The sequence below is a fragment of the Gymnoscopelus braueri genome, assembly GCF_963280865.1.
Source record: "Gymnoscopelus braueri genome assembly, chromosome: 16".
NCBI classification, from domain to species: Eukaryota; Metazoa; Chordata; class Actinopteri; order Myctophiformes; family Myctophidae; genus Gymnoscopelus; species Gymnoscopelus braueri.
This window is the reverse complement of record NC_137616.1, coordinates 38588920-38607009: the sequence shown is the minus strand read 5'-3', so window position 1 is coordinate 38607009 and position 18090 is coordinate 38588920. Positions and strand designations below refer to the sequence as shown.

Sequence of the window (18090 nt, the reverse complement as noted above, 5' to 3'; positions counted from 1 at the left end):
ATATTATCTGGCCATCTATTTGACAGGCAGTCTGTCAGTCAAGCGCCATCAGATCAGGAGGGGGATTCAGTCACTGACAACTTACTCAACTTGTCCTTGCCATGCTTTTCATTTAGACCAGTAACACTCTCAGAGGTTTTAACCGCACTTTCACAAATATGCACTAAGAAGTCTAAGGGTGCAGATGACCTTAACCCGTATCTACTGCATCTTTAGTGCATATATAATTGCTGCACCACTTGTCCATATTTTTAATTCATCACTTACCTCAGGCTCACTTCCTGCAGTATGGAAAGATGCACAAGTTATTCCACTTCATAAAGGTGGTGATCAGTCGGATTTAAATAATTATAGGCCAATATCAAAATTGTGCTGTTTAGCCAAGATCCTTGAATCCCTAGTCAGTTCACAGTTACGTACATTCCTGAGCATGCACAACATACTCCAACCTCAACAGTCAGGGTTCAGACCAGGACATAGTACGGTGACAGCTACAACGCTTGTCACAAATAACATACTAACTGGTCTAGATAATCACCATCACTGTGCTGCTATTTTTATTGATCTTTCTAAAGCGTTTGATACTGTGGACCATTATATTTGATTACAAAAGCTAGCCTCCATTGGCATGGATGATCTCTCGGTCAGATGGTTTTCCAACTATCTAACGGGTAGAACTCAAGCTGTTGTTGCTGATGGTTTTAAATCCAGTTCTTTGTCAATTGGTAAAGGTGTCCCTCAGGGTTCAATTTTGGGCCCCCTTTTATTCACTCTTTATGTTAATAATATTGCACTCCCCTCTCCGCACTGGGATGTCCATTATTATGCAGATGACACAATTTTATGCAGTATTGCCCCAACGCTGGAAGTGGCCACTGCAAATTTGCAGACTGCCTTCAATAGGTTTCAATGGGCTCTAATTAACCTTAAGCTTGTTTTAAACTCCAACAAAACAAAATGCATGGTATTTACTAGGTCTCCAAATATAAATCCCTTTACTGGTATTTACACTCTTAAAGGCGAACAAATTGAGCTGGTCACATCTTATAAATACCTCGGCATTTGGCTAGATGCCAAACTCTCATTTAAGGTTCATGTGGAGAACCTAATCAAAAAATTAAGAGGTCAAATTGGCTTCCTTTACAGAAACAGGTCCTGTTTTTCTTTTACCAGCAGAAAGACTATTGTTCAATCTGCAATAATGTCTGTATTTGATTATGGGGATACACTGTATATGCATGCTTCACTCTCCACACTGAAGCCTCTGGATGCAGTCTACCACAGTGCTTTGTGTTTTATTACTGGTGATGATTATCTCACCCATCACTGTATTTTATATGATAAAATAAAGGCCATCTCTCGCAGTTCGTAGAGAGCAACATTGTATGTTATTTATTTATAAGGCCTTGTGTGGTAAACTTCCTTTATACCTAACCTCGCTTTTGGAACCAAAGGTTACTGGTCACTCAACACGTTCACAAACACACATTAGATATACCAGTCCACGTAAGAGCAGTGAACATGGAAAAACTGCATTCATATATTATGCTCCACACAAATGGAACAAACTTCAGGACTCTCTGAAACTGGTGCGATTGGTCTCAATAGAGACATTCAGGGTGCTTCTTGAGGACACACTACATAGTGACTGTACCTGTTTCATGTAACACTGTTTATTTGCATCTGATTTTTAAATTTCTGTGTTGTTATCCATGTCCTCACTGTATTGTCTGATTCACCGCCTTTTGCGATTATTTTAATGTTGTTTTATGCTTCTGCTTTTCTTTTTTGCTTTATTGTCAAAGTTGTGACATTGTAATGTGATTCAAATGTTTGTTATCAGGGCGTCCTTGAAAAAGAGAGCTTGCTCTCAATGGGTTTCCCTGAATAAATAAAGGAAAAAGAAAAAAAGAAAGAAAGAATTTCTTTAAGTTCTTTAACTTCTATTTAAGTTATGTGTCATATTTGCTCTGTAGTCCAGGGGCCAAGCCAGATTTTGGTACCACCTAAGGTGACCGTAAAGTTTTTGTATTTTTGTCTTCTTACAAGTCTCTAGTTTATATTTTGGTATGATAACCCTTCCAGTCTTGCAGCTTAATGGCAGTTATCACTACCTACCCCTATAGGAAAATGTGATGTATGTGAATCATTTATATGACTTCTAGACAATACTTTTTGGAAAGCAATGATCTTATGAACAGTTGGCCCTAAGGTGATTGTATCGGTAGAATCCATTTCTGCTGAGGAAATGTTGGTATTGTACATATTTAATGAGAGTGGTGGGGTTTGCTCCCAAAGATGACCTCTCTCTGTGTGTGTGTGTGTGTGTGTGTGTGTGTGTGTGTGTGTGTGTGTGTGTGTGTGTGTGTGTGTGTGTGTGTGTGTGTGTGTGTGTGTGTGTGTGTGTGTGTGTGTGTGTGTGTGTGTGTGTGTGTGTGTGTGTGTGTGTGTGTGTGTGTGTGTGTGTGAGAGAGCGTGCGTGATACTTACAGACGGCTTCCTGTTGCTGATGTCACCATATTTCTGCAGAAAGGGAACTAGGGCAGGCGGGGGTACCTCTGGCTGAGGAGACAGTAACATTCCAAGTTTGAGCCCAACTACTAATTAAGATAATTAACTAACTAACTAACTAATTAAGATAATTAATAAACTAACTAGCTAATTGGAGCAGTGATTCTCAAACCTTTTTGACCCATTTCATCCCACGGGTGGAATTCGGTTTTCAGCTTCACCCAGCTGAGTGCTAATCACGAGGGGTTAACCACTTAAGCCCCAGCATCCATATTGTGGGGAAAGCTTTCCCAGAACATAGCAGATCGACGAGCTCACAACGCGTTGCGCTGTGACACGTTGTGAGCTTGTCGATCTGCTATTTTCAGTTTCCTCACAATAACAGAAAATACACTAGTATACTGTAGAGCCCTGAGGGAAGTGTCTTGCTCAGGGACATTATTGTTATATAATAAAAACAATATTGTGTACTGTATATTGTGGTATATAATGTATACATATGCGTGCACTATGTACATTGTCTATGTACGTCTATTGTTACGTCTATTGGATCAGCCATGAAGTCCGGTGGGCAGCATGACAGAACCGGCCATCACCTCTCAGCAACAGAGCCAGAGACTTGAGGACAAGCAACACAAACAACACAAACAACTGAAGAGTAGTGCGAAATAGAGATCAACCAGGTGCTCAAAGGAGATACAAAGAGAGTTAAAAACGTAGATTGGTGCTTCTAGGATCAACAGGAACCATGACATGGACTTTAAGCACATATTACAAAACAAAAAATTCAAATACATGATTAAAGTACAATTTTACACCGCCTCCTCAGTTCATATTCGAGTGCTCGGATCGTTTTCGTTTTTGAAGACTAGTACCTCACACTAGCCTAAGGTGGAATACTGGGGTAGCATGGGGACTTAATGGTCAGTGTTGGGCAAGTTACTCAGGAAGAGTAATAAGTTACTTATTACCAGTGTTGGAAAGTAACTAAAGTAATATGTAACTTAAAGTAATATTATTACTTTTTCCCAGTAACTAGTAACGTAACTAATTACTTTCACGTTTTGAGTAATATTATTACCTTTACTTTTTTTCAAAAAGTAATTTATTACTTTTTTTCACGAGCCTTGGTGGTACTCTGGGTTTGAGTGTGTTTATTTGATCCTGTGTTGTTTTTGGTCAATTGATATAATGGTAGACTGGTTGGGATCCAGTTGCTATGCAGGCTGCTTGCTGATCCGGTCTAGAGCGGATACGGAAACATTGCGCACTTGTCTATGTGTGAATTATCAGCTGCGGAAGGGCGGGCCTTAAACCGGATCAAACAGTGTTGCCATGTCTGCTTATTATAAGCGACTTGTTAACCAATGAAGATGCGCCGTAAGCTTGTAGGTTGGCTATTTTCAATATATATATATATATATATATATATATATATATATATATAGGTCACTGACTGTGGCATATATATGTTACAGGGTGAATGGAGAACCAGGTAGATTGAAGAAGGCGCGTTCGTTTTTACCACCCACCCAGCAATTCTGTAGAAGCAACACTAGAGGGAGCCACAAGCCAGGCTTGTGCACAAACATGTATATGGCTGCGACCACACACACACAGTCACACACACACACACACACACACACACACACGCACACGCACACGCACACGCACAAACACACACACACACACACACACACACACACACACACACACACCTCAATAAATTAGAGTTTAGGCAGACCTATACAGAATGATAAGAATACACAGTCCAAAATTATAATCCTCTATTAAATTTAAACTATGTCTAATCCATTATAAAATAATGGAATATACATAGATTACATATAATATGGTAGTATGTATACATTGAGATTATTGTGTAGACACATTTTGGACTGCAGATGGCAGCATTGTTGTACGTATCTACCTCTCCACTGTCACTCACTGTATATAACAGAAAATAGGCTATTAATGGAGAGTTATTGCATTCCTTGTTAAAGCATTTTCTTTATGTTGACAGTAGTAAAGCTGATAGGGAGGCAGTGTAGGACAGACAAACAGTAGCAAGTAACGCTGAGACAGTGTAGGAGAGACAGACGGAAGCAAAGCTGAGAGGGAGACAGTTTTTCCACAACTAGAGCAGTATATACAAGATACATTATCTTGTATTGTACTGTATTGCATTTTTGTGTCGATGTATTTTGTTGTGTGTTATCATTGTGTGATGTTGTGTGATACCTGTCTAAGTGGCCGGTCCTCCCGTAGGAACATGGGACTGGAGGGACTCAGCTGGATAGAAGCAGAGACCAGCATGCCTAGAGATCTGAACCTCACCTGGTACAACATACAATACACACACAGACAATGATAACATCACTTGGTACCACAATACACACAGACAATGATATCAACTGGTACAAATATAATATAATATATACACATAAACAATAATGGTTTTGATTAGATCAGAATAGACATGTAACTAAGTATTTAAGGACAGTGTTAATGACCCTTTAGATTTTCCCCAAGCCGTTTGTGTAGTTTAGTTTAGTCTGCATCATATATGTATGTATGCTCAAACCAGGAGCAAACAAAGACAGGAGCTGGTCGAGGGAGAGTATGCCGGCCGACAATGGAGTGTTGCACCAGCAAAATCTTGAGGGAAAGAAAAAAGTGATGTACAAGCTCACAACATGTCCATTGTGGCACGCGTTGTGATGCATTGGTGAGCTTGTAGATCAGCTAATGTTCACCCCAGAATGTGGACACTACGGATCATGTGGTTAACTAGTATTAAACCTGGATTATGGATGGACATATGGAACAATACAGACAAACATCACCTTGTATAACAATACACAGATACAGACAGTTACAACCTCACCTGGTACAACACACATAGACACGCACGCACGCACGCACGCACGCACGCATGCACGCACGCACACGCGCACACACACACACACACACACACACACACACACACACACACACACACACACACACACACACACACACACACACACACACACACACACACACACACACACACATAATAATGTGTGTATTTCATTGTACATTGAAGACAGTTGGACGTATAAAACATAAGATTTGTATCTAAATGTCTATTAGAGTGGTACCCTCAATTCCCAGATGTAATGTATTTTTAAAATGTGATGTTGTTGAATTTGCACCGTATTGTATTACTTGACGACACTGCAAATTAGTTTGATTACTCAAATTTTTTAGAGTAGCCCTGCCTTAATTACTTATTTTGAGAATAAATACATCTTGAAAAAACATGAAAAGAAAATTGGACCCCTGATGGTCCCCAGACCTGACGTTGAGAACCAGTTCCTCCTCTTCCTCCTTCTTATTCCTCCTTTAAATGGCCAGCTGCACAGCAGCTATAACTGTGAATGTTTCTGTTGCTTTCAGTGTAATGTACCAACCTCATACAGACATTCCTTGTGTACAGTATGTTCACAGATACCGTACCTGCTCCCAATAAAAACAATTGTGATTCCCAACGCAGGACAGGATTTTCCTCATCTGTATCATTGTGTGGACAAACACAGTCAACTTCACCATCTATCTCTTCCTTTGCTAAACCATCCCAACTGAATTCCTTACATCAAAATGACAATGAGGAGTGAATATTTTTGCCTTTGGTTTCCTTCAATATTTAACATTCTTCAGTCCTTCAGGTGTAAAGATTGTAATGTACAGTGTACACTGTTAGCTGACACTGACATCAATCCTGACCTTCACATTTCAGCTTCAAAGTCTCATTTCAAAACCCCACATTAACATTTCATTTCTAACGTTTACGTCTAATCCACTAGTCTACTAACTATCATGGCAGTGTGGTTAACAGCTTGAGTTTTTCATTGCTTATATTTACACTAAAAGAAGAAAATAAAGACATGAAGCTTGATATATGGTTATCAAATAAAATATGATATTTATTACACAACCTATAACAAACTTACATACTTAAAAACTTAAAAGTTAACAAATTGTTATGGTTTATTTTGCAGAAAAGATAGCATATTTAATGTAAAACAAATAAAAGATGAAGGATGAAGCACATTTAATGTAAAATAAATACAAAATATGAACATACTTAATGTACAATACGAAATAACAAAAGATGAAACCATAGTCAATGTCAAAAATAACTATTATACAGTATACAACTGTTATATATTATTAAACAAAATGGAAACAATTCTCAGTGTACAAAAAACCTCTATTGCATTGTTGTTGTTGTTTATAATTGTTTCTTACAGACATTTTTCATGTCTCTGCTTGCAGTTTAACCACTTGAACCCTACTGTCCCTATTCTGGGATGAACATTCAGCACAAATAGCAGATCTACAAGCTCACAATGCGTCTCGGTGCAAGGCGTTGTGAGCTTGTAGATCGGCTACCTTCACTATTTTAAAATGTTTTTCAAAATAATAAAAAATGCCTAATAAGATTAGTCATAATGCCCATTGCATTATGTTATAAATATGGATCCATGGCAGAATGTTTCACTGTTACATTATAAACATTTAACATTACATACAGATGGAATATGCAATGCAGGCATGTACTCAAATGGTACATGCGTATTAACTACTAATAATTAATTGGAGTCGCGTTCAATTATTTCCCTAAAAACCATGAACATAATGCTACCTTTTAAGATGTACATTTCTGGGGGTCATTATGTTTTTCTTTGAGGACTTCGAGGGCGGGATTGAGATGGTCAAAGGCCCCCGGGGTGTAAGTTGCCCATGAGTGGCATAGTGTATAGTGTAGGTAGAAACAGGCGAAGGTAACCAAAACAAACTGCATAATAGACTTGAAATAGACTTAGTTATCTGCATGTCCCTCCATCTTACAACAGAAAATACATTTCAGATGGGTCCCATTTATCAGCTTCAATTTGATCTATTTCCAATTCCAATTTTGTCAGCTTTTGTTTTGTTTGTTTCATTACTTCCAATTTCATTTATTTAATCTGTATCCTGTATGAGTTCTCTCTCCTGATTGGAGGGAATGTGTATCCTGACCTGGAAATGTCTATAGCAATGATTATTAGGGGAATATAGAGCTATTTGTATTTAACATTTACATTGACAAAATAATATCACTTACAGCCGTGGTTCTCAACCTGTGGGTCAGGACCCCCAGGGGGGTCCCCACATTATATTGTTTTGCCCCCACAATATTTATCTGTGGGACCGAGTCAAACTAAATTGAATACCTCAACTCCTACAATTCCAAGTACTTGTCACGGTGGGGGGGTCCCCAGTTCAATTATTGACATTTTTTAGGGGGGTCACGACCTGAAAATTTTGAGTTGAGTTAAAGGTGAAAGGTTAAAGGGGAGTGACACAGACAGGTTTAGGGGTTAAGGCCAATAAATGCTTCAAAATAATCCATCCTACTTATTTCGGATGGCCCGTCCGACAAAAAGAAAGAAAACAAACTTCTGAGAGACAAAAGTCCATTCATACTGCCTCCAAACTGTGTCTGACTGTGCCTGTCACAACTGTGACGCGTTGTGAGCTTGTACTGTAGATCGAGGAAAAAAGAGCAGCCAAGTACAAAGCCAAAGGTCAAGTTTACCAGATACATGACTGGCACATCCTGCACAACACTACTGTGGAAATAGAGCCTCCAAACAGACTCAAGTCCCGCCACCCTTACAACAAGGCGGCACAAGAGATGCTCCGCTCCATCCCGGAGGACTTGTCCACAAATGCATGGATGGCGGCATCCTGGAAGCAGGAGTGGGAGTCTGCTGGGCCCTCCCGTATCCACAGTTACATCTGGGACCCGGGAGGTGGTGTTGAAGGAGAGGACCTACCACGCCGGCAATGGACTCTACTGAACCGCCTACGCACTGGAGTCGGCTGCTTCAAATCAGCTATGAAGAAGTGGGGCTTGGCAGACAGTGCAACATGCGAGTGTGACGAGCCTGAGCAGTCTGCCGAACACATTACCTGCCCCCTGTACAGACCACCTTCGGAGGCCGGCCTCTTCCAATTGGGCGTGGCTAAACGTGGACATTTGAGGATGATACACGAAAGAAGAAGAAGAAGAAGTTTACTAAGTATTGAGGGTTTAAGTGGTTAGATGTTTGAAAATACACATTAACATGAATCCAACATATTAATAGAAAAGATCATGTGTAAACCAAATAAACAAACAAAACATGATCACTGAACACTGATCATAGTGCTGTCAAACAAGTCTATGAAGATATTTATTAGAGATAGAAGATATATATTCTGCAACACATTTTATACAATATATAGTGGGAGTCCCTGCTTCATCTCTCTCTCTCTCTCTCTCTCTCTCTCTCTCTCTCTCTCTCTCTCTCTCTCTCTCTCTCTCTCTCTCTCTCTCTCTCTCTCTCTCTCTCTCTCTCTCTCTCTCTCTCTCTCTCTCTCTCTCTCTCTCTCAGATAAGGAGTCCATGGCCTGAAAAACAGTGAAGACCCCTGCATTAGCCTATAACCAGAACAACCCCTGAAGGGTACTTCATAATAAACAAAACAAACTAATAAAAAAAAAAAAAAGCTAAAACGAGCTTTAGTGAAGTGAGCTTAACCCAGTGGTTACATTTTCTTGGCCAGGACCCCCAAACTGATATGTATTTGGCCGTGGTGGACCCCCATCTGAAAATATTTTGTGCCAGGGACCCTCAAAAAAGATTCTTCCATAATTTTCACACATTTCAAAATTGTATAATAATAGCTGAAAGTATAAACTTGGGTTAAAGTGTTAAACTGATCTTGATGCTATATTAAAGGAGAATTCCGGACATTTTAAGTGTTATCTTTGATGTGTCGTTACTCACCTACCGACGTAAACAGTGGCATTGTTTATTTCCAGATATTCCCCTGTCGTCATATTTTCAACCTCCTCCGTTGTCATAATGGGAGCGCGTGTCATAGGGAAATTCGTCTATTATAACCGATGCAAAGTTATTTTTTTCTCTACTACTACTCATTGTGGAGTCTGATGATAGTCAAACATGCAGTGAAAGTTCCTGAGAGGCTACCGCTAATGACGAACGAGCTAACGCTAGTTGCTTGTTTCTCTCCCAGAACCTGGCAACTTGGTGTTGCCATGTTGAGAAACAAGCAACTAGCGTTAGCTCGTTCGTCATTAGCGGTAGCCTCTCAGGAACTTTCACTGCATGTTTGACTATCATCAGACTCCACAATGAGTAGTAGTAGAGAAAAAAATAACTTTGCATCGGTTATAATAGACGAATTTCCCTATGACACGCGCTCCCATTATGACAACGGAGGAGGTTGAAAATATGACGACAGGGGAATATCTGGAAATAAACAATGCCACTGTTTACGTCGGTAGGTGAGTAACGACACATCAAAGATAACACTTAAAATGTCCGGAATTCTCCTTTAACACATTTTACTGGGGAACCCCTGGAACCCCTTCAAGGACCCTTTTTTTCTTTGCGATCCACTGCCTTAACCACAGCCCAGTCCCAACTGTTTTCAAATCATCATTATGACCGTGATAATTTCCATGGTAACTTTAATCCACTGCTGTGGCTGAAAGCTATGATATAATAATGAAAAGGTCATTTAGTATTTTGGTTGGTTTAATGGAACCAAAAGGTCTGTTTTGAATTTACAAGGAATTCCAAAATAGTGTCTTTATTCAGGGGGAGGAGATGTTGAGGGGAGACTGTGTGTGTGCATGTGTCACAGAGTGGTTCAAAGCCTCTGCCTGAAGACCAAAATCATATTATCTCCTTTGGCCAAGGGTGTTCCCCTTTAAGCTAGCGGTTGAGACGTTTGGCTTTATTTTCCCTTCCTGCGCAAGCGACCTGGGTTAGAATCCCGACCTTTACATACAGTATGCATGTGTTATGTTGCATCAGTGAGTGTGTCCGTTGCTCAAAGTTTACAGTGTGGCGATGTTTGAGGTGAGAATTTACAGAAAAGCTTTTCCATCAACGTGGCTCACAGTTCCTTCTGTATAGATGCACTCTATAGCCCAACCGATGCCAGATGTTTAGGTCTGATGCCGATCCCGATTTTGAAGAGTCCCAGACCACTGATTACTAATGTTTTAACCAATATTTTGTCAAAAAGTGCAACATTTTCTAATCATAAAAAAAACTTTTGATATAATTCATGTTGCTATTTGAGAACATTTAATATTTAACTGAGCAAAATAATAAATGAACATAAGTAACTTTTTAATAGATACGAAATAAAATGTTTTTTTTAATTCACCGGCCGATATGCTGTACGATATATCAGCCAATCGGTCTAGCTCATTGCATATGGAGAGACTTAAAAATGTCCTCCAATTCTCTGATGGTTCTTTAAAACATCATATTGGTTAAAAACCCTTCTTACACGGTTCATTCAAGTGTGAATTGCTTGAATGTGTTTCTTTAAGGAGCGGTGGCGTTTGAACAATTTCTTACACTGGTCACTGGTCAGTAGTAGTAGTTTTCTGAATGAATTATCTGGTGTGATCTGAGGCCTTGGTCAGTGCTGAACCATTTATCACACTGGTCACAGTGGTAGGGCTTCTCTCCTGTATGAATTCTCTGGTGTTGTTTGAGATGACTACTTTGGCTGAACTTTTCCCCACACTGGTCACAGTGGTAGGGCTTCTCTCCTGTATGAATTATCTGGTGTCGTTTGAGACTACTACTTTTGCTGAACTTTTCCCCACACTGGTCACAGTGGTAGGGCTTCTCTCCTGTATGAATTCTCTGGTGTTGTTTGAGATGACTACTTTTGCTGAACTTTTCCCCACACTGGTCACAGTGGTAGGGCTTTTCTCCTGTATGAATTCTCTGGTGACTTTTGAGATTACTACTTTGGCTGAACTTTTCCCCACACTGGTCACAGTGAAACGGCTTCTCTCCTGTATGAATTCTCTGGTGTTGTTTGAGATGACTGTTTCTGAAGAACGTATTCCCACACTGGTCACAGCAGAAATGTTTCTTCACTGGTAGTTGGGCAGGAAAGACCTCTGGAATGGAGAATGAGGGGAGATAAATAAACCATAAAATGAATAGAAATAACATGGAAGCTGTTGTATTACCAACTGATAGTGTTCTAATTGTAAAAGCATCTGGCACTACTTCCTTCTTCAAACTGATACAGTAGGTGATACAGTAGGCTGTTGCATGCACCATTTAACCAGTTAATACACCATACCGTCACTGTCGGGTGGGAACATTGTATGTCCAAAACTGTGGAAAAAAGAACCTGTGTTCTGAAATAGCTGTCTTTGAATAACGCAATCAGGAATAAAATAAGATGAAACCAGCTGTCTTTGTCAATTTATTAAATCGTTTGGCGATCAAACAAACGGATGCAAATCTGCTCCACACGATGGTCAGAGTTGCAGTGAGGAGCTGTTCTCCCAGGCACGCAGATAAAGTGTCTCTCAGTCCCTCCCAAAGGAACTCTATCAGGGGGGGTCAGAAGCACTACCCATGAGGAGTGAACTCACAGGTGGCCTTGAGCAGGGCACACAGGCCTGCTGAGGCACACACAGACATTCCACTGTGAGATCATGATGTTACTTTCAGGCACACATGACACAATAAGATACAAAAACATACTGTGTTATAACAAAATATAAGTAACAGAGCATCTCTGTATATATGCCAGTTTCAGAGCCAGAGGAGATTCTAGCAATGGCGACATGGTTGGTCGCAACAACAGGTCATGACCCTTGTCATGGATAGCCCTCCTGGCTTTAGGTCCTAATTAACACATTAGTAATGGGTGTCCTCTAAGGCAGAGTTCTCAGGTCTTAACTCAGTAATGCATGTCACAAAACTCATCAGTACTCATGGCCAAATAAGTCACGTAGGAACCATAAACAAAGGTAGACTGTTTACACAAGATGTTCAAACAAAAATCAGATGTTAGTTCATGTCAATCTGGACAGATCTTAATTACATAGAGGTTTAGCATGGACAATTCCTCAACAGTTCCAATAGATCCAATGTAGTTATTTGAGCAGACCCTATTGTATTATTTATTCACCAGCTCTTGTTAATAATTTTCATTGGTACAATATTTATAAAACCTACAGACACTTAAAGGGAAAGACCACTCATTTTCAACATAGAAATATCTTTAATACACCTTAGAGCTGTTGTGTGGAAATAAGAAAAAAGTCCCCCCCCCCCTTTCTATGTTGCCTAGAACTGGATAATTGATTGAGGTCATGTGATCAGTGACATACGCAGGGTGTACTTTTGGCTGAGGGGGCGGAGCCAAAAGTACACTCTGCGTATGTCACTGATCACATGACCTCAATCAATTATCCTTTTCTAGGCAACACAGAAGGGGGGACTTTTTTTTATTTCCAGACAACAGCTCTAAGGTGTATTAAAGACATAGTGCAATGTTGAAAATGAGTGGTCTTCTCCTTTAACCACTTTCACCTATACTTTAAATGTATTATTTTTAACAATAGCAACTTTTGCTACTTTTGTGTGTAACTCACTGTTGTAGCTTGTATGCCAAAGTAGGGCATTCATTTCCAAAAAAATTAAATAGAAATATGGAGACTGCGGTTTCTGCCTGATGGCAACAATATTTGTTATACAGGAACTGTCAGGCCCAGATTAGCCTGGTGACTGATCTGTCCTGCAGCCAATTAAAATGCAAGGAAACAGTGGTGGAAGAAGTGCTCAAAATTTTTACCTATAAAAAGGAGTAAAAGTAGCAATACCACAATATAAAAAGATACTCTAAAACAAGTAAAAGGACTGCATTTAAAATCTGACTTGAGGAAAAGTACAAAAATATTGGCATCAAGCGATACCAACGTCAAAGTATTCAGATTTTTCTAAATGTGTCCAACTCTTTCTAAAACAACCGATCTACAAGCTCACAACGCACATTTTGAGCTGTAGATTGGCTATTTTCGAACAGCCAAAGTATAAAATTGGGTGTAATCAGTGAGTAACTTAAACTAAAGTTGTCAAATAATTGTAGTGGAGTAAAAGATACAATATTTGCCTCTGAGATGTAGTGGAGAAGAAGTATAAAGTATTGAAAAATGGAAATACTAGTAATACTAGGAAGTAAAATAAAATCACCTCAAAATAGTACTCAAGGAACGGTAAATGATGCATTTATATAGCGCTTTTTATCCAAGGCACTTTATAATGTGCATTACATTGACCCATTCACACACACATTCACTGACGGCAGAGGAAACCTGCTCAACGGGAGCAATTTAGGGGTTCAGTCAGTGTCTTGCTCAAGGTCAAGGACACTTCGACAGTAAAGTGTCCGCTCTTCCTCCTGAGCCACTGCCGCCACAAGTAAATGTACTTAGTTACTTTCCACCACTGCCATAAAATGATGCTCTTATATAGTACTGGTATTTATGCTAATCAAACACACACAGACTAAACTCCTCTCTCTCTCTCTCTCTCTCTCTCTCTCACACACACACACACACACACACACACACACACACACACACACACACACACACACACACACACACACACACACACACACACACACACACACACACACACACACACACACAACAACACTCCCTTCACATTCCTTCTCTAGGCCCGTTCAAAGTCCCTAGATGGGTCTGAAACGTGCGTCAGGGGGTGAGGGATTCCGTCCGTTCTTTACGTACACATGCATAGTCGCTCACGTTATTTAGGGGTTATTTTATTTATTTTAAAGTGTACAGGCGTAATACACCTATTCATCCACCAGATGGCAGTCGCGAGAGTATGTACCATACCCATAATGCATCGCTACATTTTGAGACGGAAGTAGGAAGTAGTCAAGTAGCAACATTCAGCGTTGATGTTTGTTTACTTCAGTAGTCATGGATTGTGTTGCAAACATGTCGGACGCTGCTTTGGTTGCTGAAGAGGAACTGTTGTTGCTCATGCTTTTGAGAAGAAGGATAAGAAGAAGGAGACAAGAGAGGGAGAGGAGGCGCAGACAATGGTACGTCAGGCCATTAAATACAGAGCGACGCGTAGATGGGGAGTTTAATAGAATCATCCTGCGAATGAGACGAATAGACCCCGAACGGCACCATCAGTACTTTAGGATGTCCGTCGCTAAATTCGACGACCTGCTTCGTCGGGTGACGCCGTACATCCAACATGGAAACAACCACAGCAACCCTGTGAGTCCAGCCGAGCGCCTTGCTGTCACACTGAAGATTATTGCCCACGGCTACAGCCATCAGTCTGTGGCAGGAACCTTCTTGCTTGGCATTTCAACGGTGGCTGCGATTGTCAGTGAGGTATGCCAAGCTATAGATGGGTTTCCCGTTGGTAAACATGAGAGGATGATGCGCGCGCAGTGGAGGGAAGAGCCTGTAGATGGCGCTATTACCCGCAGCAGCTCTGGCCATAGTACATTGATAAAATAAATGGTCTTCACCGGGTTTAATGAAAGTAGATTAAATGATGCAGTTTGTAATATCTTCTTTACTCAATAAAAATGATTTGTCGGAAGTTGGATCTGTCTGTATATAATAGCAGCATTATGCCTATTATGCCTATAATAGCAGCATTATGCCTATCTAAATCCCGAAAATAACAATAGAGTGAATGGCACTTCCGGGTCGTTCTACCTCCCGCATGCGCAGATTGCACACTCTGCTCTGTGATGACGTCGCGCGGAAACCCATCTATATGGCTGGCACTGAAGGATGAGTTTGTTGCTTTCCCTACGGGAGCGGAGTGGTTGAGGCTGAAGGCAGAATTCTGGGAAGACTGGAATTTTCCCAACTGTGTCGGGGCTATCGATGGCAAACATGTCCAAATCCAAGCACCAGTCAACAGTGGAAGTGCCTACTTCAATTACAAAGGTAATGTAACTTGAGTTAAAATGTATGAGCTTGTAGATCTGCTATTTTTGAATAGCCAAAGGCAGTGGCGTTTGGTGGATGCTAACGTTGACCTGGCCAGAACCGGGCCAGAACCGGTTTGACGGTTTTTAATGTCCACATTAACAATTCGGCCGAATGCAAATGAGCCCCATTTGAAAACAAAGACAACTTTCTGTGGTCGGCTACAACAGAATAGGGTGAGGCTGCTAATGTTGATTTTTAGTTTTTTAACCTTTTATACTTTGGCTTTTCAAAAATAGCAGATATACAAGGTCATAGCTTATATCTGTGATGATATTAAATGTTTGGTGCTATTTTATATGTTATGTTTTATGTCTAATAAAATATTCAATCAATCAATCTAGGTTACTTCAGCTTCATCCTGATGGCCGCCTGTGATGCCAGGTACAAGTTCACCTACATCGACATCGGTGCGTATGGACGAGACAGTGACGCTGGTGTCTTCTCAAGGAGCGTCTTCGGATCACAGCTAATCGATGGACAGCTCCCTCTTCCACGTCCATCGTTGCTGCCAGGAAGTGAGGTCATCGCGCCGCATGTTTTCGTCGCTGACGAGGCCTTTCCCACAAAAGTGAACCTGATGAGACCTTATGGAGGTGAGACTGCATTGCATCTATTGCCAGTGGTTTAAAGTAACTAAATACATTTACCCTAGTACACAGTTTTGAGGTACTTTTACTTTACTGAAGTATTTCCAATTGTCTATACTTATACTTCTACTCCACTACATCTCAGAGGCAAATATTGTACTATTTAAAACATACATTAACCACTTTAGCCCTATTTTATACCTAGGCTATTTGTAATGACAATATATCAGCTCCTATATATATAGTCTTATGTTATGATTTCTTTCTTTTACAGGGAGGAATCTGACAGGTGATGAGCGCATCTACAACTACAGGCTTTCGAGAGCACGGCGGGTGATCGAGAATGCCTTCGGTATTCTTAGGGCAAGGTGGAGGATCTTCGGGGGTCCCATGGAGTGTAGCATTGAAAAAGCTGAAGACATAACCAAGGCTTGTGTGGCGCTACACAATTACCTGACAGTCACTGACAGTGACACAGCTGTAGGGCCACGCTATGTGGACAACGCACTGGTGGACAGTGCCAGTGCTGATGGAGAATGGAGAGATATTGTTAGGGTTGATAACAACCTCCTTGGTCTAGCACGCAACACTGCAGCTCGAGCAACGAAAGATGGGTTGGCCGTTCGGAACGCTTTTAAAGATTACTTCCAGACGCCAGCAGGTAGAGTTGCATGGCAGGATAATGTCCTCCAGCAAGGCAGACTTAACCGCCGCTAACTGGAAAGTGGTCTATACTGGAGTGTGACTAAATAACCACAATGCAACTCTTTTTTAAAAATGTCCTCTATTTTAGTTTTATCGTTTATAGTTGCTACTCAAGTGCCTCACTGTTGCTTCAGATTTTATAAGAGTCCTCAGTTATTGTATCTTCTCATTGATGACCGTTCTTGTCCTTCCCCACTTTTAGTGTGCAGTGTTATTTTATCAGTGTGCAGTGCACACTGATAAAATAACACTGCAGTGTGCAGTGTATTCTGAAAATGTTCTTATGCTGCTATCTATTTAAATAAAGTGGTCATGATTGTACACACGAAAGCCTCTGTCCGTCTTGTCCAACTTGTGTCGGGAGTAAATGCATAGTTTGTTCAGGGTCTCTCCCCTTAACCCTCATATCATATCACATGTTTAGTACAGTAAATAAAGGCAAATAGAAGAAGTTTCATAGAGAACTTTTTTTTTTTACATACTTTTAATTCATGTTGAAAATGTTAAACCGGGTTAAAAGGACCCGAGGACCCTACGAGGGTTAAGAGAGTGGCATAGTCACTTTGATTTATCCAAAAGTATTATCAGTGTCCATCTGGTCACATTTGCCGTGTTCCCAGTTGTTACAATACTTCTATACTTTACTTGGAGCCTATTCATCACAACTTTAACTTCAATACATTTAAAACCAGAACATGTTTCTTTTACTCCACTTTGACACCTCATTACTCAAATCAGAATATAATCGCAAGTCTCATCATCATGGATTATTATCCAGACTGTTCATAGTCAGGGGATATTAGCAGAAAGATTTCCAATCTTGGAATAAATTCCTTACCAAAAAAAACCTTCACCCATGTGTTTGGGGTCAAACTAGGGTGTTTTTATGATTCTGAATCCATTGCAAGCATTTGTTTTGCACCAAAACCACTCCTTGGGCTAAAAACAGCCATAGCCATCCTTGTCCAGGTATACTTTGTGTAAAAAGCCCATGAGATTGGGCTGTTTTTAGCCCAAGGAATGGTTTTGGTGCAAAACAAATGCTTGCAATGGATTCAGAATCATAAAAACACCCTAGTTTGACCCCTCACATGCTACTTAAAACAGAATTAAAATTAGATTTTTTTTGCCCTGCATGGAAATGCAGGGAAATGGTGGGTACCCCAACTTTCAGCAGCTGTCAAAAATTCTCCTAGGGGGACTGAATTTCAGTCTTTGTGCGATGTGTTACTAGACACCTTTACAAACACATTGGTGAAGATTTTTTTTGGTAAGGAATTTATTCCAAGATCCAACAGGTGCTCTCATCAAGACAAGATACCTGCTGTCCATTGTTCTATGCTGATGTATAAAATAGGTT

General features: G+C 40.4%; 1 protein-coding gene across 1 annotated transcript; it reads left to right on the top strand.

Moving 5' to 3' along the window:
* Positions 1-14390: 14390 nt before the first annotated feature.
* Positions 14391-16846, top strand: LOC308103483 (uncharacterized protein). Its single transcript, XM_080453458.1, has 3 exons — positions 14391-15393; positions 15780-16031; positions 16300-16846. The coding sequence occupies exons 1-3, from the start codon at positions 15192-15194 to the stop codon at positions 16740-16742; spliced, it is 897 nt and encodes a 298-aa protein (XP_080309584.1). The 5' UTR covers positions 14391-15191; the 3' UTR covers positions 16743-16846.
* Positions 16847-18090: the final 1244 nt, after the last annotated feature.

Bases quoted from the DNA above. Each gene is read 5' to 3' on its own strand.
- LOC308103483 (XM_080453458.1), top strand. From the start codon at position 15,192: ATGACGTCGCGCGGAAACCCATCTATATGGCTGGCACTGAAGGATGAG. The intron at 15,394-15,779 runs GTAATGTAACTT...CAATCAATCTAG, and splicing joins TGCCTACTTCAATTACAAAG to GTTACTTCAGCTTCATCCTG. The intron at 16,032-16,299 runs GTGAGACTGCAT...TTTCTTTTACAG, and splicing joins CCTGATGAGACCTTATGGAG to GGAGGAATCTGACAGGTGAT.